General features: G+C 32.1%; 2 protein-coding genes across 3 annotated transcripts; both read right to left on the bottom strand.

Moving 5' to 3' along the window:
- Window positions 1-1515: 1515 nt before the first annotated feature.
- LOC109121796 (uncharacterized) lies at window positions 1516-3037 on the bottom strand. The gene is made up of 2 exons (XM_019217085.2): window positions 1899-3037; window positions 1516-1791 (listed from the first exon to the last, which is right to left on the bottom strand). Exons 1-2 carry the CDS (start codon window positions 2653-2655, stop codon window positions 1763-1765), a joined length of 786 nt encoding a protein of 261 aa, XP_019072630.2. The 5' UTR covers window positions 2656-3037; the 3' UTR covers window positions 1516-1762.
- Window positions 3038-7266: 4229 nt separating this feature from the next.
- LOC100265540 (NAC domain-containing protein 40) lies at window positions 7267-12443 on the bottom strand. 2 transcript variants are annotated; one of them, XM_010653560.3, is made up of 4 exons: window positions 12002-12443; window positions 9606-9859; window positions 8276-8551; window positions 7267-7810 (listed from the first exon to the last, which is right to left on the bottom strand). In XM_010653560.3, exons 1-4 carry the CDS (start codon window positions 12228-12230, stop codon window positions 7769-7771), a joined length of 801 nt encoding a protein of 266 aa, XP_010651862.1. In that variant the 5' UTR covers window positions 12231-12443; the 3' UTR covers window positions 7267-7768. The 2 variants fall into 2 exon arrangements, with proteins under 2 accessions (XP_010651862.1, XP_002272914.2); XM_002272878.4 differs by having other exon boundaries at window positions 7267-7718.
- Window positions 12444-20231: the final 7788 nt, after the last annotated feature.

The raw sequence follows: 20231 nt of genomic DNA, 5'->3' as shown, positions 1-20231 counted from the left end.
AAAGCCTTTAGCTACAAGACGTGCTTTATATCTTTCTACATTACCATTTGAATCCCGCTTGGTTTTAAATATCCATTTACAACCAATGGGTTTCGTACCAACTGGTAATGGGACAAGTTCCCAAACTTTATTGTCTTGCATAGATTTGTACTCTTCATTCATGGCTTCAATCCATTTCTGAGAGTTGGAACTTTTCATGGCTTGTTGGAAGTTGATTGGATCATCTTCCATCATTCCACTTTCTACCTCATGTTCCTGGAGATATACGATATAATCGTCCGAAATTGCATTTCTCCTCTCTCTAGTGGATCTCCTTAATGACATATTTTCTTGAGGTTGTTGAGTTTGTTCTTCAGGAGCAATGTCCTCATTTGCAATTAAGGGTTGAACAATATTGTCTGTTGGTTGAGGATCCAAATTTACTTCTTGATCAATGATAGGTAGTGAAACCTGTACATTATCAAAAGCAATTGTAGATCCCTCTTCCTCCTCAAAGACAATATTCCTAGCCTGATTTCTCCCCCCAAACTCAACATCCTCAAAAAATGTTGCAGTTCCCGTCTCAAAAATTGACCTAATAGCAGGATCATAAAATTTAAAACCCCTTGATCGCTCTGCATAGCCAATAAAGTAACTGCTAACTGTTTTAGAGTCCAATTTCTTTTCATGAGGCTTATAAGGTCTCGCTTCAGCTGGACATCCCCAAATATGAAAATGCTTTAAACTGGGCTTTCGACCCGTCCAAAGCTCATAAGGCGTTTTAGCAGCCGCTTTAGTTGGCACCCGATTTAGGATATAAGCTGCCGTTTTGAGTGCTTCACCCCAGAGTTTTTCAGGTAAAGTAGAATGACTAATCATTCTCCTTACCATGTCCTTAAGGGTTCGGTTTCGTCTTTCTGCTACACCATTCATGCTAGGTGATCCTGGCATGGTGTATTGAGGGACGATCCCACATTCCTCTAGGTATTTAGCAAATGGTCTTGGATGTTGTTCACCTGATCCGTCATATCTACCATAGTATTCACCACCACGGTCAGATCTGACGCTCTTTATTCTTTTGTTGAGTTGTAACTCAACTTCTGCTTTAAATGTTTTGAACACATCCAATGATTGTGATTTCTCATGTATAAGAAATAGGTAGCCATATCTTGAGTAGTCGTCTATGAATGTTATAAAGTACTGTTGACCATTCCAAGATGTCGTAGGGTATGGTCCACAGATATCTGTATGAATTAATTCTAAGACGTCTGTAGCTCTATTGGCACCTAATTTCTTTGTTTTGGTCTGTTTTCCTTTAATACACTCAACACAAATATCAAAATCTGAAAAGTCAAGTGAATCCAAAATCCCATCGGACACAAGTCGCTCAACTCTAGATTTAGAGATATGACCTAAGCGTTTGTGCCACAATGAGGCCGAATTATCTTTATTCAATTTACGTTTTGTACCTCGTGATTCCACATGCAAGGTTTCATTATAGGACGGAACAGTTTCCAACAAATATAGATTATCATAAACATTAAGTAAACCGGTTCCTACAGCATTTGAATTAATAGATAATGTAAATTTATTGTTTCCAAATGAACAACAATAACCTGATTTGTCCAAAACAGAAACTGAAATTAAATTCCGTCTGAAAGACGGTACAATAAAAGTATCTATTAAATCCAAAAAATAACCAGATTTCAATAATAATCTAAAGTGCCCTATTACCTCTACTTCTACCGACTGACCGTCTCCGACATAGATGCATCTTTCAGCATCACTTGGTTTTCGGTAACTCAGGCAACCCTGCATAGAAACACAAATGTGAGTAGTAGCACCAGAATCTAACCACCATGTGTTTCTAGATACTGAAGCTAAATTAACTTCAGAACAGACCAAAGTAAGAAACATACCTTTCTTAACACGCCAAGCAGCATACTTGGTACATTCCTTCTTAGTATGTCCAGGCTTATTACAGAAGAAACATGTTACCTCAACTTTCTGTTTCTTTTGTTCTGGACCATTAGAAGCAGCAACCTTATTATCCTTATTCTTTCGTTTGCCCTTATCCTTCGAAGTGCTAGCCAGATGAGCACTTTCGGTCTTGTCTTGCTTCAATCTCTCTTCCTCTTGCACACAGAATGAAATGAGCTCATTAAGAGTCCATTTATCCTTTTGACAGTTATAACTGACCTTGAATTGATAAAATTGTGCAGGAAGAGAGATGAGAACCAAATGCATGAGTAAATCATCAGATAACTCGAGTTTCAAAGCCTTAAGTTTTGAAGCAAGATGAGACATCTCCATGATGTACTCCCGAACATTACCCTTGCCTTTATACTTCATTGAAATCAAGCTTGCTAAAAGCGTGCTCGTTTCAGCCTTATCGTTTTTGGCAAAACGTTTCTGAATTTCCGCAAGGAAGTCACTGGCATTAGTAACCTCATCGGTTACCGCACCCCTGAAAGCTTCTGGAATGCCGCGCTTCATGATCATAAGACTTAGCCTATTTGAACGTTCCCACTTACCCCAATAAACCTCATCCTCTTGAGTACTTTGCTCATTGAGTTCATCAGGTTTGGGCATTCTCAAGGCCAAGTCTATATCCATGCAGCCTAAGAGAATCATCATATTCTCTTTCCAGTCCTTAAAATTAGTCCCATTTAACATAGGGACATTATTGATGTTGGCAGATATAGAAGTAGTTGATATAAAAGCTGAATCGAGAACAAAATAAAATGAATCAAATAAACCATCATGCTCACATAAAATAAGCAATTAAACACATAATCTTTAAATTTAAAAGCAAATTATGACATTTCAAGATACCTAGCACAACATTAATATCAAGTCTTTGGACAGTAATATTAACTGTAAGTGGTACTCTTGTTGTAGTGATCAAACATTGATGATAAGTTATGTCAAATAATAAATCTATCTTTGGATTGATTTATTATTCACATTAAGTTACCTTTATAATCATCACATATTTATCACCACAAGTATGTATGCAATTTGACCAAATATTAACTTTCCTTTGGGCCAGTCAATACCCGCATAAATCACATACACACAAATATCTAATACCCCGAACAGACTAATCTACACGGAAGATGTCACTTTGGTGATTTTCCGCTTTAATTAGCCTATTTAAAATGCTAGATCAATAACTTAAATATTAATATCATAAAATGCTATTAAATAATAATAATAATAATAATAATAATAGTAATAATAAAAAAAAATTATCAACTCAATATTTCATAAATCTTAATCCATTGACATATATTAAAATAATAACTCAAAGAATTAATCAAGGAGTAGGCTCTGATACCACTTGTTAAAATTCAACCAAGATGAATACCCTAATTTCATATATACTGGAATCTCCTGATTAAAAACAATGAGTAGAAAAATAATAGCGGAAGCATACCTGAATCCATTGAAGAAGAAACCTTATAGAAAGAAAACCCTTTGAGATGGTCTTCCAATTCTAGCCACTAGATTCTGTGTCAATTTCTCTCTGAGAGGATTTTCAGAAATTGGAATGCGTAGTCGTAGAATGGGGACCATAACCCTATTTATAAACCGCTAGGGCAGTTTTAATTTTATCACAATTATATTTCTGCCCCTCATAGAAATAATAATTGTCTAATGGTATCTACACAATAATCTCATGACAATTATACCCTTAAGCCAATTAATCAATTATTAATTAGATCACTATATTTAGGCTTAATTAAATGATAGCACACACATTTTAATTATTTACATGTGTGGCCCAAATTATAGATTAATTACAAAAATTAATCTAACATAATTTTCTTCATAATAATATTTTTTCAATTACATTTATAAAATAATTTTAAAATATAATTTTTTTATTTTTTTAAATATTTTTATAAATTTTAAATAATTTTTAGATATTTTTCTCAAAATATCCATATGATATTTTGAATGATATAGAAGGAATCACGTCCATGGCCAAGGTGCATTGGATGGGTAGTGAAAGCTGTGATCGTAGTGAACCTCCGTGAATACTTTTCTTTATTTATTTGAATATGAGTAAAAGCAAGTCTCGGTCCTTGTAATGCACCAAAATTCAATCCTAGGGATAAAAACGTAACTTTAAAATTAAATAATGATAATAATAAAATAAAATAAAAGAGTTGTACAACAATATAAATAAGATTTAAACACCATAAATATACCTAAGCAGTTAAAAATTTGAAAGTATAGGATCTAAAGATCAATTTTTTCATATCAAAATTTAACTCTTTTATTATAGATACGTTAATTCGTTTTGAATAATTTAAAAATCTATATCTAAATTGGAATTGATTGATTTGTTTTTTGAAATAAAAAAAAATAGAAATATATGCGTATAAGTGAAGGTGACTATACCCCATTGACATTTGTTAGGTGAATTGATGTTATCTCAAACTTCACCTATTTTAAACTACTCATAGTTGATCTCCTCCTAGTAAGAATAATAGTTTAAAGTTTCTCTTAAATGTAATTTTGATGATAACAAAATAAATTTAAGGAACTAATGTTTTTATTTGAGCATAAAAGTTTCAACTTCTAAGGAATTTAATCAATTCAAAAGTTAAACAAGGATCAAGATGGAATCTCAAGGACTTTGAAAACCCGTTGGAATGAATGTGTAAAGTTGAATATGGTGCATTAGGTCTAAAATTTCATTTCATGCACTTAAACACCTATTTTCATCCATAAAGTTTTCAAAACTAAAATAAATCTTTTGAAAATTAACATGAAAATATTTTTGAATGAGAAAATCCAAATTTACCTAGTATATGTGTACACTAACATCTAGTATATCAATCAACTGCTAAGGACCATCGATTGAGGCAAGCTATGCCTAACGACTCATTTCACCTTTGAACTCCTATTTGCATTATTGTTAAGAGAGTTGTATGTTTTCACCATTTATTGATATGGAAGCTAGTGGAACCCTTAACTTGTGCTTGAAGCTAAAGAATAGTGGATGTAGTCTAGGATTGAGCCGAACCACTATAATTCTTGCAAGTTACATCTTTTTTTCCCTTATTTACTTCATTGTTTAATTATTTTCTTTTTAGTGCTTATTACTGTTAGTTGCATTCAATAAGTTGAAATTTGTTAAAATTTACCATCACCTAATTCACCCCTCATCTTGGGTAATTAACCTAGGTTAGATTAATTTAATTTGATTTCATATCAGAAAAGTAAATTCATCAGAAGTCACATCCCTAATCAAAATTATTTTCTTATAATTTGGATACTAAAGATGATATTCCTTCACATTATTAGTAATGCCTATTAATAACGCTCTATTAGCTATGGGATTTAATTTAGATTTCTTCACATGAAAATAAGTTTATTTTTGTCAAACCAATATATGAAAGGAATCATAATCATTAGTGGGTTTTTCAAATCATACCTCAATAGGAGTTTTGCCCTCCGTTGCAACTAGTGGTATACGATTAATGAAATTACATGCTTAAACAACCACCTCAACCCAAAATATCTTGCTTAATGATCTATTGTTTGATAATATACATTAAACCTTTTTCAATGAACTTTGATTCATACACTTTGTTAACCCGTCTTGCAACGGTATATTTCTCACTACATGTTAAGTGTTAAACAACTGCCTCATTTTGACATATAGAAATCAATCGCTTTTGTATTCTTCACCATTATCCAACCCCAATCTTTCGATCTTACTACTAGCCTAAGTTTCAATCATCTTTTTCCATTTTAAAAGCATTCCCAAAACTTCATCCTTAGTTTTCATGACATACACCAAAGTCTTCTAAAGAAGTCATCAATAAAAGTAATTTACAAAATAGTTCATACCTCCCAAGAGAGTTACTTTGGTTAGTCTCCAAATATATATCCATCTCGATATAATCTAAGATACTCCCTTATGGTAGAATGCAATCTCCAATTGCACCCTTGTTTGCTTGTCGAAAGATATTCATAAAATCCTAGTTTGCAAGCTTTTTCACCATCTAATAACTCTTGCTTCACCTAGTTTTGTAGAGCCTTTTCACCTATATTTCCTAAGTGTATATGTCATACATAGTCTTATGATTTTTAATTCTTCATCATATTCATTAATGATTGTAGCAACAAAAAACAATTGTACTCTGTTGAAGGTAGCATAAGTTATTCTTCTTTATTCCTTTCATCACTACAAGTGCATTTAACATAACTATCAAAAACTAGTCTTTCATAGTAACAATGAATCTCATGAATTTTAATACCCTAATGAGATGAGACATTTCTTCAAGCTTGAAACATACTAAATATCTTTCAAAGTTTCAATTGATATATATATGATGATTCTTCAAAGAGATCACACCAATCCTTCTATCTTATGAAAATTATTACCACCTATAGAAATGACTCTTAACATTAGTTCTTGGAAGCTACAAAATCATTTCTTGTAGGAAAACACGTGATGCATCTAGAATCACGTGTTTAATCTACTTAATAACTTATACTAACTATTAAGTTGATTTATCAAACATCCTATAAAAGTATGTTTCAAAGTACTTTTGAGAGAGCCTAAAGTATTTTGTTACAAAAATTAGGTGTTTAACAAAATTTTAGAAACTGATTTAAAATCGATTCCTACCCAATGTCAGCCTTTGCCCACAAGATGAGGAAGTTTTGGCTAGTATGGAAGTTTTGAAGCCACAATGATCCAAGTAAAAACACACTATTCTAAGACAACCAGAATTGTTGAGGGAAATTTTTAGCTCAGAAAAAAGGATTTTACATAGGAAACCGAAATCTTGGGAATGGTGAGTCTGGTCTTGAATGGAGCATGGCATGCAGAGACACTAAACCAAACTCTTCTCAAACTGACCAACCAGGGAGAAAAAACCACCATCGACTCCTTTCCAAAGCTACTGAGCATATTTGCCACTCCGGATCGGAAGAGAGGAAATAGGAATAAGAGATATGTATTCTATTTCTGGTTCATTAATATATTTAAATTATTTATTGAAAAATAAAATTCAAATAAAAAATCCATTATCATAAAAGCCAAAAATCACTCCTACTAAAATTTAATCTTCTCTTTCATAAGGCATGTTAGTGAATGGCCATAAATCTGCAAATAAAAATCTGGACAACTACTCTACTCCTTAAAAACCTGCATCCGAAAATTAAAATAAAAAGCAGAGAAACCATTTGAGATGGTTGCTAGTCAGCACCTTCTAACAGTATTCTATTAGATTTTTAAAACTTTCACCTTGAGATGTGAACTAGAGAGAAAAGAAAGCATACACATCTAGTATTAACATTTAGAGTCAAAAGTCATGGTACATGGTGGTGTGAATGACCTTTTTAACCCATCCTGATCCTCCCAACGACGAAAACAAAACCAACAATGTCAGGATAATCACAAGCAAATATATGAGCCGATTAACCAGAGTCTTCATTAGATATTTTGGTGGCTCAATGCTCATATACTCTGCCGGGTAACTTATCCTTCTTGGACCTTGCTTCTTCAATCTGATTCTTCTATTTGCTGTCCCCTGAAAAGGAAGTACCTGAGTTGTGTCAACTGGTTCTGGTGGTTCAGATTCTCTCTCTAGCTCAGTTTTATCAGCAATCATAAATAGGAGTTGAGGATTATCAGCTAGAAAAGTTTCATCGAGCTTTATGATATCATCGTTCATTATTTCAGCAAAACAATCATCTGCCCTGTCACAGTCCTGGAATATAAAAGACATGGATCATATTCCATATTCAGATGTATGGTTGATTAACCAATAGAAGTTTCATTCAACCCTGCCATTAGTTTAACCTGTTAAACAAAACATAGACTATAAGTTAAGAGGATTGGAGGAGGCCTTGGTTTTGAACTCATAAGATTATTCCTCAAAAGAATGAGAGTGTGAAGAACATAAATAGAAGATATAACCTAGACTAGTTTGTGTCCAGTTGTCTTGACACATAAATACAGTATGTAAAAAATAGTCTAAGCCAGAAGAGGAGGATATGAAGGAGGGGAAAAACAAAATGAAAGAGCAAACCTGTCGTGGTAGCTGAAGAATCTAAGAATCTATCAACTTCGTCCTCTAAATAGCTTGACAGAAGCAGATCAAGCTTGTAAGTTTAGTATGACAGAATTAGATTATGCTCCTCTAGAACAAGCTATTAAATAGGAAGGTTTTAGGGAGAGGAGTTTCTCATAATGAAAAGGAGGAATAATTGTTCTCCAAGAAAACAAAATGAAAATAAATAAAATAAAAAAAGGGCAAAAACAGACCTGCTGGTGTGAAGACTCCGGCTGTGTAAACTCATTTGATGGTTTCTGATCAGATTCAGATGTAGAATCAACTTGCCCAATAGAATAAGAATCATAACTGCTGCTACACTTATTTGAACTAGATTCAATTCCCTGCTCTCTTTCAGACAAATTTGTCTGGTCAATATTAACTTCAGAGATGGCATGGTTATGACCAGTCATAGTTGACAAACGCCTTTGAGATCCATTCATTCGAAATTCAGTGTTCTTTCGAAGCCGACAAACAACCAGAGAATCCTGCGGATGTATAAAAATCCAACTACTTTATCAATGTATTGTTGCAAAAATGTTACATATTTTAAGCAATCAGAAAAATGTCACAAGTAATGTGTCAACTATAGTTTAACCACAACTTTCACGCATTTTGCAAAATTGGGAACAATAAATGTGATTTTGAGGTTGCAAGGATTCTAGTCATTCAACTAACATTTGTTTAGAGTATATTTAGTTGATACAGTTGTGTAGAAAGGTGCAGAACTTATCACACCATATAAGATCTAGAAATTTAAAATAAGGAGGTATAGAAAAAGACTTTTGCCCAACTATGGACTTTGGTCATGCCTATTTATAGGTATGAACTCTACCCATGGAGGCCTCCTTGGCCAAATGAGATCCTTGCTTATCTATAGGCAACATAAAACTATTTAGAACACAGGGTTTCTCGAGTTCTTTAATATTCCTACAACTACTAAGGCTTGCAAGCTATTTATCTTATACAAATAATACCCTAAACTATTCCACATGACTCTAAAGACTTTCATCCAACTTTTTCTACTCTGGTACCTTCTAGTATGATGCCCATTTATAAAAACCTATAGAATATTTACAAAGTAGGGTTTCTTGAGTTTGGTAGAACATTTCTACAACTACTAAACTATGCAGGCTAAAAGAATACTTTAAATTGTTCCCCATACTCCAAAAACTTCCAAACAATGGGCAGTTTCTTATTGAGTTTATGACATTTTATCAAATTGAATGAGGGAAACAAGGCAGATATCTCTAATAAAGCTGAGCCTAAAGTAAATTTCCCCAATCTGGAAAAAATAAATATGATGTCTTGGTTAATCAACTAACACATAATGTGGCAAACCAAGTTGCAATCATGATTTTTTTGGTTTGTTACTAACAATTGGACCAATGCTTTAGAGGAATATGGCATAGATGCAATATTTTAATTCTAGCCATAAGCTACTAACAAGCAACCTAGAAATGAAAGTTATTGATGAAAAGGTTTTGAAAATACTATAATGGCAAACAAAAATTCAGGTAAAATACCTAATAAATAAATCACCTGAGATTTCCCCTCCATACAATACTCATGCATTATCCATTCCGTCCTCTCCCCTTTTGGTGCACGGCCTATGTGGAACACCAAAGTTCGTTTTGAACCAATCAAAGTAGAACCTGACTTCACAATTCGCTCTTTCCCAGTGGCTTTCCAGTAACCATATTCAGTTGCCCTCTTACTTTGAGAGCCATTTGGATACTTCCTTCCACGAGGAGAAAAGAAGAACCACTCATTCTCCGATTCAATAATAGATTTGGCTGGTTAGAAACAAATTGGCATCAACACTTCCAAACATGAGAAAAACCTGTCACTTTGTTAAGAGAAGTGCACTATATACATGTTTAAGAATGACTGAACTGCATAATTAAGTATAAACTTTAAAAAAAAAAATATATATATATATATATATATATATATAAATAAAAAGAAGTAAGACACATTCCACAATTCAATTTATTTTTAGAAGTTCCTTGATTCTAGACTTTTCTAGGATTCAACAATTTTAAGCATGAAGCACACCCCATAAACAAATTTGTAACGTAAAACTCATTGTAAACATCTAATAATCTTTGCTTTCAAGATTCATACTTCTATTCAAGATAAATAGTTCTAGTCAAGATAAAAGTATCAAATACTCAATTGATTGTTAGGATTCTCTGCCAATGCCACATCTTAATATTGATCTTTAGGACCATATGTACAAACTAACACCAAGACTCTTCTTACTGCAGCAGGTTTCTTTCTCAATCTCGAGCTAATCCAATAAATGATCGAGGAGATATTCCATATGTGTCAGTCTATATAATCTGCCAAGGAAGATGTGGTACATCGTCCTTGTTGAATTTTCTAAGAGGAGGAAATGGTACAAATGAAAGGGTCAACATTAAAGTTGCATGGGCTTTGTTACTCTTGTTCACAAAGTTGCATATTTCAGTGGTCAAGGGGTTAAAGAAAAACTCAGCCAGATCAAAGAAATTGCAGAACTTACACTCTTTGCAGTTTTTTGGCTTAGGGATGATATACTCGGGTTTTTGAGGTAGGCACAGTAAGATTCACAAAAAACAAAACAAAAGCAATGAGTTTTTTAGGGAGGAACAATAAGATTCACATTAAGGAAAAGCAATGAGTTCCTGGGTTCTTCTTTTCCCTTGGCTGAAGTATGGTTCAAGTCTACATTTGCACAATTTTGTAAGTTATATCCAAGTTTCTGCCCCTACACTTGCTCTTTTTCAGCAATTTTGAGCTTCCCAGCCATGACTGATAGGATCATGCATGAACCCATTTTAAGGTCACTAGTTCAAATATACAGTAGCAAATTTGTGCAGGGGAATGATTAGATGAACAACAAGGCCTACTTGACTTCACCATCACCACCATCACATGAACCTTGCACTCTACACCTGAGGCCTCAACCTTGCAGATACTCTATGAGTGAAGCATATTTTTGAACATGTCACCTCATGAATTCATGCAAAGGCATGAGAAGGCCTTTTCAGGTTTGGATTTGTAGTTGGTTCTGGTGTGCACTCAAGAAGACTGAACATATTGTGATGAAACCTTTCCCACTGTAATTGTGATTGGCCTAGTTTCAACCCAAAAGAACTCACTGTATAACAAGGTCACTCTTCCATAATTGAGAAGCCCTAGTGCTAAATTAGACTGCTGCGTATGAGCCTTGTCTCTAGGTAACTTAGAGATTATACAAGCTGAAAGGTGGAGTCAAAACCGTGGAAGCCCAACGTGTCTATAAAAGGAGCAATGTGCTCCCAGGAGTTGGACAAAAGCACACAGGACTCACTCACCCAAGAAGGCACCCTGTTGGCTTGTTCAAGATAACAAATGACCACAAGTTAAGCTTGGGTGAGAAGTTATGGCTAATTTCACTGTCACCTATGGATTAGAGCCTTGAGCCCGACGGCTGTGTTGTAGTTATCCCAATAGTTGGGAGCAGAGCCAATGACTTGGGATGGCTGGCTACATCGCTAGCCTATTGCAAGGATCTGGTATGATTTTTACAAAGGGAAAGTAAGGAGCAGTATTGAGCTATGGAGTCCTTCACTTATTCCATTATGAGAAAAAAGTTCGCAGACAGGCTTATAGCGCCCATCAACTATGGGTCCCGGTTTGTCATTGAGCTCTATAATTCCTACAATGCATATGGAGTCAAAATGATAAACAGCTAGTGAGTGTGACGGTGTATATATATATATATATATATATTGGAAAAGCTAATACTGCTAGCCTCAATCCTAAAACAAAGTGTTCAAAAAGAGATGTATATAACACTAGCCCGTGTTTGGTTGATGAGAAAGCAGAGTAGATTAGACATTATAATTTTCCTTTTCTTTTCTTACATTTTCCCAGCAACCAAACACGACTTTCTCCCTATAGAGTCTAACCTGGTAAGTCCCAAGGTTCGTATTTACAGATTTCAACCTCAGCAATAACTTCAACGCTTTTCTCAGAGCCTTGAATCTTCTTCTTCAGATAATGAGATATCAACTCCTCATCAGTCGGCGAAAACCTAAACCCTGGAAACATCGACGAAGCTGCAATTGACAACTGAGTCTCTCTCGGCACCTCAGACATCCCCTCATCGAGAAACCGTTGATTTCTCTCTCGCTCCATCACAAGGGCTTTCAGTTTCAGTCACTTTCCCAAGAAAGAAAAGAATCAGAGGAGAATTGCTGCGAAGCTAAGTCTTGGTTGGCAAGTTCGCTTGCGCTGCAGTTATTCTCTCTCTTACTTTCTCTCTCCACTTTCTCGCACTTTTCTTCAGTTCCTTTCGGTCGGGAAAATTGAGAGGGCTTGACTCAGCTGCTACTTTGGGTCTCCGTGAGTGCTTTTCATTTTGCCTTTTATTTTTATTATTATTATGATAAAGTTTTACGTGTCGATTGAGATACGAAGAATCAGCTGGCGTGAACGGCACGTTGGACCGTCCGTACATTTCCGTGAATGTCACGTGCTATGTCTACGTGTCGAAGACTCAAGTAAACAGATGGGGTTACATGGGGCCTTCTGTGAGAGTTGCGCACACAGGTTATTTTGACGGGCAGACCGCCCTGTGCGCTGGACCCTTTGCGGCCGTGGGCTTCGTGGGGATTTTTTATAATTGTACTCCGAATTTAAAATTAATTTTTTAAAATACATTACATTAAAAAATATTTTTAATTCTATGATATTTTTTTACCACTTTAAAGCTGTCTCACACTTTCTATTATTTTTATATTAATAATGTATATTTAAAAAAATTGAATTTATATATTTCTTAAAAAAACATCTTTTACAATTTTTATATTAATAATACACATTAAAAAAATTTGAATTTATATTAAAAATATCTTTTTAATTTGAATTTAGACTAAAATCAGGATTCGTTTTTTAAATAAACAAGTTTATTATAAAATAAAAACTTGTTTTATAAACAGACGAATTCAATAAAAAATTAAAACTTGTCTTTTTAAATACGGATTCAATATAAAAGCTCAAAAGATGAATTCAAATTAAAACCTGATAAGTTCTATTTAGTACAAAAAATCGACCTATATAGGTACAAATAATCAAAATTCAACCTAGATGCACAAACAATGTGGTAATAATAAGTAACTTATATACACAAACAATCAAAATTTAACCAATAATCTATTCAAATCAACTTAAATTGAACCTTTATACAGAAACAAGCAATCCATATATACCAACAATCAACATTGAACTTGTATAATCAATGTAAATTTAACTTGTACATAGAAACAAACAAGTAGACCCCAAAAATTAGCCCGTAATTTATTCAAACTATAATTAACCTAAAATGAGCATATCCAAACTATAAGCCAAAGACAATTGATCTAACCAATATAAAGCAAAGTTGACCTAAACTTTTAAAATCACCTTATTTACCACCATCAAATCCAAAAAAAAAATAAATTCTAATACCAACAAACTAAATTTATCCAAGCCATATAAACAAAAATATCAAGTGCAACATCAAGGGGCTCTCCTCTTACATGTTGGATGTCTTTGGTAAGACACATCTATCAATTATGAATGTCCCTCTACATCATTTATAGGATTTGCTACAACTTCATTAGGACTAGCATGGACATTAGAGGTAATGTGGACATCAAGAGGAACATAAATAACTAAAAATAATAAAAACACTAAAAGGAACCTGAACATCAAAAACAACATTAGTATCCTCTACATCATCTATAAGTTCTACTATGACATCATCAAGAGGAAAATCAATAACATGAGAAACTAATACAATATCATTTATACGTTCACTCCTTTGTCCTCGACATCATACTAGACTTTGGCATTGGTGAAGTACTACTAGAGTTGGTGTAAATGAGGATGATATCATGATCGATATCGACTATTGATGATATGCTATAAGGGTGTTATATTGCTAAACAAGTGTCTGTTGTGATATAAATGGTTGATAATGTATATGAATCTACTCATGGATAATAGGTGCTACAGGAGTATGAGAATGTTGATGTTGCTCCTACACGTCCTCTACAACCCCCTTTCCTCCCTTTTCTCCTACCTCCTTGTGAAGATAAATGTGAGACAGTAGTAAAGGGCTAATATTTAATCAAATCATCTTATTCACAGCTTGCATGGTACTATAAGACATTAAATGTATATCTTCCTTGATTGCTGGTGGAGTGTTTAGCTTTGACACCTCATTCATCCGCTCCAAGTTGTTAGTATACATGTTTAAAGTAGAAAAAGTTAGTTACAATTAAAAGAAATCCAAAAGTGAATGAATGGAAAAATAATATTCTTAAAATTACCATCCTCTCATGGAAGGATGTATGCTTAATGATAAATCAATGTATGATCAAATGATACCACTACATATAAGGATTGTAATATGAAATAGTTCTAGATACTACCTCATTGCTAACCACATGATCATGACAATGGCTCCATCTTTGTATATACTCTTGATACTCATCCCTTTATTTAAGATCATGTTGACCTCATAAATCAATGTTATGTAGTCATGGCTCTGGTATATGCTGGCTCATACCAAATTGGTGCAGCACTTGATCTAGCCTATGTCCCTCTATAATGTGAAGGCAAATAAGTGATGACACAATATGCCAAATGGCATCACCAATAATACAATAGTTTGACAATCTAGATATGATATCGAACATGTAAGGTTGCCATATAATGTGATTTGACCTCTATATATCAAAGGTAAATATGTAATGGAAAATGATATGCATGGACACCTTTGAAATAGAGAAGGCATCTCTCCACCTAAGATAAAGTAATAACATGTTAGTTAAGATAAAAAGTATGTGAAATTCCTAATGAAATTTTTATAAGAGAATATTATGTGTTGTATGTATCATGTACCCAATTCAGATGGTTGGTGTTAGGATTGAGCTCTTAAAAACAAGACATGATGTAATAAAGTTAGACTTCACTTCCCCTTCCTATCTTTCTTATGAATTGACATTGATTTGAGCATTTAGACCCACATCACTTGCATTGTACATGACTTAGGTGCATTAAGAATTGTACAAAAGATACAAATCATGAGTTCCTTGCAAGATGATAAGTTATTTACAATCGATTCATAAATTTGGATAATCCAATAGAAATTGTAGTGCACTACCTCTTAATTGGAAGAAAAGCTTACTTTAGTTGTCGAGATAGGTTTTCCATGGTGAGTGCACTAGTGTGTATGATTACACATTGGACAAAACCTACAGTAAGTCATAACATAAGGTTATCGAGTAATCATGACTTTATCAAACTGCTACAATGCATTATCTCTCAACCTTGAGAGAATACTAAGTTTGTATCAAAGTTAGTAGTGACTTTGACTTAAGGGTGAGATCCTAAAATGATTATACATTTCCTATGAATTTGGTCACTATTGATGAAAGCTGATATCAATAGGTATTATTAATAGAGGCATCATGATTTTTTACTATCATAATGGGTTTTGCATTATGAGTACACTATTGTGTATGGTTACACATTAGATAAGACCTATAGTAAGTCATGATATAAGGCTATCAAGTTGTCATTACTTCACTAAGCTACTTCATTATGTGGTTTTTCAACCTAAAGAGAATATTGAGTTTGTGCCCAAGTTAGCAATGACTTTAACCTATGGGTGAGATCCTAAAATGATCATATATTTTATATGGATTGGGTCATTGTTAATGAAAACCGATAGCAATAAGTATTTTCAATAAAGACACCATGATATCTCATGGGATTGAGACAAAGTGTTTAGGTGATCTTAAGTAGGTGTCTTCATGTAAACTATGGTCATGGTTAGTTCATTAAGTAGAACTTGACATAAGCTCTTTGTGAGATAAAATATGTCTGTTGATCACACAATAAGATAATCTATAACTCAAAAATAGTAGAGGTAGGCTTGAAAGGTTAATAGTTTTCACCTTGTTAAATTATGGACACCAATTCATGGGAAGATTGAGCTTAATGGATAGGAAATCACATACCTAAGCACTTTGTGTCTTGTTATCATTTACATAGGATACTGAAGTGCAATTGATTCTCTATAGTGGGATATTAGATCAACTTTAAAATTGGATTTTGAGGAAGTTAATACTATTCTATGGATCTCAATGGTCTCACTCAAGCTCATATACCTTGTTGGCATAGTTTATAAGGGTTGAATAAGCTCTAGGTTCACTTATATGTATAAGGGCATTTTGGTAATTAAATGGGTTACACTAGGGTTAGTTAACCATGTCTCTAAATTGGCTAATTGATTATCTACATGTTTTTACATACATTTAGACTGAAAAAATGTTTATATAATTTTATTGCAACAAAATGTAAAAATAATAGTTGTATAGCTTCATCCTATAAAACATTTTTTTTTATAATTTTTGTTAGATGAATTTCATAAAGACGTACAAATTTGTTAGTTAACAATTTGTTTTTTATAACTTCTGGCTATAAGAAAATATACATTATCAACTTTGATATATTCTCTTATTAAAATAAAATTAAATTTCTTGTTTTCACAACTTCGGGTTATGAATAATAATTATATAGCTTTTTACTATGTATAATATTAGTTTATAATAAAATATTTTTCATATAGTTTCTGATTGTATGAGTTTTAGTTTTAATATTTGTTATTTGCTAACTTTTTCTATATAACTTCATATTATGAATAATCAAAATTTGAATAATGTTGTAATAATATAAAATAATTGATGAAGTGTAATAATTATATATATAAAAAAATTGTATTGTGAGATAACTTATAGTTATACAATATAATTAAAAATTATATCTATAGTTTCTAGCAACAGAGCTGTTAATTAACAATTTTATTTTGTATAGCTTCTGATTATGTGAGAGAATTAGAAAATATGTGCATAATCTCTAGTTATGATAATTATAAATTGTCTTCATAACTTCTGGCTATGAATTTTTTTTTGTATTGATTCTAACTACTACAAATTAAAATATCAACGACTACAACTTCTAGCTTGATCATATAAAATATAACTTACATAGTTTTTTGTTATGAGATAAAGTAAATCAAAATAATAATAAAATACAATGATATACCACTTTTTATATACCTTTTGAAATAATAGCGTTTGAAAAAAAAATTATATATCCATAAAAATTCTTATAAATAAATTCTTCTCTTTTTCTACCTAAAACATTGTGTTGATAACATGTTATAAAATAAATGTAAAATTTAATATAAAAAGAAAACAAAATCTGATGAAAGAATAACTTAGTTATCATCCACAAATTACCATAAAACATTTATAACACATTAATATTTAGTTTTGACATTTTTGATAGATATGGTAATATGAGGGTTAATTGATTCACACATGTTCAAGTTTGATGAAAATACAATAAGTTGTCATTAAATTCAAATTTTGTCAATTAATATCCTCATTAAAGTATTAATTTCTTGTATAAAATTTATTATTTTAGAGAGATTTTAAGTAAAATGATTTTAGGATAGGTGTGTTTAATAATCTACTAAATAATTCAAATTTATTTATCTAAATTAAATTCATATATATATATATATGAGTTATTTGATTAAAAGGATCATTCTAAATTCGATTTTGAAAATCTAATTCTTCATCTTTTTTTGTCCCATTTTAACAAAAAAAAAATGGTTTTATTGTTTTTTTTGTTTTTTGTAAAAATAACTCTTTTTTTTAAATCATATTGTAAATACTTGAAATTGTTAAGGGTATTTATGTTAAAAATAGGTTATTTTTTAAAAACAATATAGAAGGGGATAAATTCACAAATATGAGGAGTATTTCATCAAATATATATATATAATGCTAAATGATGAAATTGATTTATATTTACCGGGTGTAAATGAAATTAACTTGTAATATAATTATGATGGAATGTTGAACCTTGATGATGTGGTACAAGTGCATGGATGGATATTTTACTGAATGGACATTATTACTCGGTCGAATTGAAGGATTTTTTTTTTTTTTTTTTTTTTTTTTTTAAGGATTTGCCTTTTTTGTCTAATACGATTATGAAAATTTTATCCAACAAGTATATATAAAAATATCACACTTTTAATCACCTTGAATATAAAGCTATAACACTTTTTTATATTAAAATTATCTTTTTAAAAACCAAATTCATTTTCTATATTCATTTTTTAAAAAAAAGTTCAGTATTAAGAACATCAATTCGTCCTTTGAAAAAGAAAAGTTTCCTTTTTTTTTAATCTTAAACTCATCTTTTTGACTTCTTAAAACCTAACTTATTTCTTTAAAAATATAATTATATTTTATGATGAATTCATCTTTTGAAAATACGAGTAATTTAATCTAATTTATACCATTATTTCATAAGAACGTTTATAATATATGTTTTTTCTTAAAACAATAATAATTGTACTTGTACAAATCTCATCTAAGTGGGGCATATTAGAAATAAAGTATGTTACATATTGCTTCATTCACCAATGAGGATTTGCAAAAAGATAGGAATCAAAAAAGGTGTCTTTAAGCTTTGAAAGGTTATTCTTAGTGAAGGTGATTCCTGTTTACTTTACGGTGTTGTGATTACAATTAGCATCAAAACAAACCTTTGGTCTTCAGATCTCTTCTAAGAAATCTTTTGAACTTTCAAGAAGTTTCATAATTTTTTTAAAAAAAAAATCAAACCATATCGATTTGATGGGGCAATCGAAAAGAAAAAATATATTAAAAAAATGGGAGAAAAAAAGAAAAAATAATCAAGCTTTTGAACTTCCAACTTTATCAACAAGTTGGTAAAAGAGTATATAATTAAAATTTATCAAGATAAGATTTGTTATTATTTTTATTTCCTCTTTCTTTTTTTTAGGTTATATTTGGTTTCCGAAAAGTACAAAAAAAAAAGAAAAAAATGCTAAAAAATATGATTTTTTCATGTTTGGTTATCCTATAAAATATTCAAAAAAAATAAATAAATATAATTAAAATTAATTAGAAACGTATATATTTTTTTTAAAATTATTTAATTTTTATATTGATAAGTTAAAATAAATAATTTATTATTTTTAACTCTATTTTTTATTTTTCTCTTTTTGTATTTTCAAACCAACGTAGCCTTACTGTAGAATGGGGCTCAACAATCAAGGCGAAGGAGCAAAAGGCTTTAGAACATGGAGAAAAAAGAAAACAAAAGAAATAAAGGAGGGGCTTTCCCAATGCCCATTATTGTCTCTTATGTTCAGTGCTCAGCTTTAAATTGGCAACTACCCACCTAACAAACTTTACTCGACAATATTGTGCAATAGAATCTTCCCCCTGGCCCAGTCAATGCCTTATCTACGTTATCAGTGGAGGCATGCCAAGCAAAATGAATCAAGAATCTTTCTTTGGTTAAGCCAATATCATATTCCATACATTACTTCAAAGTTCAAACACATTATCTACGTTTGGTCCCCATGTATGAGGTTTGGAATATGGCTGCAACTTGGACCGGCCCAACTTTTGCCCAAACCGGGTACTTGGGTTTGGTATGAACAAGATTTTAACAGTTAGAAAAATACTAGGATTGACGTGAATTGAAGGTACGTGCAACCAATGGTGGAGCCAAATAGTGCCTAGGAGATGACAAATGCCTCTGAAATTTTGATAAGAATATTATGGATAGTGGGAATTGATCCCTATCTTACCACCGGGTTACATAAGTAGTTTGATATACCCCCGAAACAAGTTTCATATATTGCCCCTCTCAACTTTTTTCCTGGCTCCGCCCCTGTGCATAACCCTGTCGAAGCCAAGCCCATAAATTATTTATTTATACATATATTAAATATCATCTTATTCAAATTAATATAAAAAAAACATAAAAAGAAAGAGGAAAAAAAAATTATAATATTCTAATAATTGGAAACCCAATTACTTATGGGTTTGGTGTGAGTTAATCTTATAACCCATTTAAATTACAACCCTAGTTTGGAAGGCCGTGGGAAGGGGACTAGGAGTTCTCAGCTACGCATTATCTTTCCTTGGCACATAAACGTTAGTTGTAATTTTTCTTTTTTAAATTGAGGGCTTTGTAATTTATCTCATTCTAGCATTAGCATTTCCCTTTTTCAAAAGACAAATGATTTGTAAT

Source organism: Vitis vinifera, chromosome 6, assembly GCF_030704535.1.
Source record: "Vitis vinifera cultivar Pinot Noir 40024 chromosome 6, ASM3070453v1".
Classification (NCBI taxonomy): Eukaryota; Viridiplantae; Streptophyta; class Magnoliopsida; order Vitales; family Vitaceae; genus Vitis; species Vitis vinifera.
The sequence above is the reverse complement of the archived record's forward strand: the minus strand, read 5'-3'. Positions and strand labels throughout refer to the sequence as shown.

Coding starts and splice junctions, on each gene's coding strand:
- LOC109121796 (XM_019217085.2), bottom strand. CDS start 2,655: ATGTTAAATGGGACTAATTTTAAGGACTGGAAAGAGAATATGATGATT. Junction 1,792..1,898: donor TGCTTGGCGTGTTAAGAAAG/GTATGTTTCTTA, acceptor GTTTCTATGCAG/GGTTGCCTGAGTTACCGAAA.
- LOC100265540 (XM_002272878.4), bottom strand. CDS start 12,230: ATGGAGCGAGAGAGAAATCAACGGTTTCTCGATGAGGGGATGTCTGAG. Junction 8,552..9,605: donor GTATGGAGGGGAAATCTCAG/GTGATTTATTTA, acceptor ATACATCCGCAG/GATTCTCTGGTTGTTTGTCG. Junction 7,719..8,275: donor CGGAGTCTTCACACCAGCAG/GTCTGTTTTTGC, acceptor TTTATATTCCAG/GACTGTGACAGGGCAGATGA.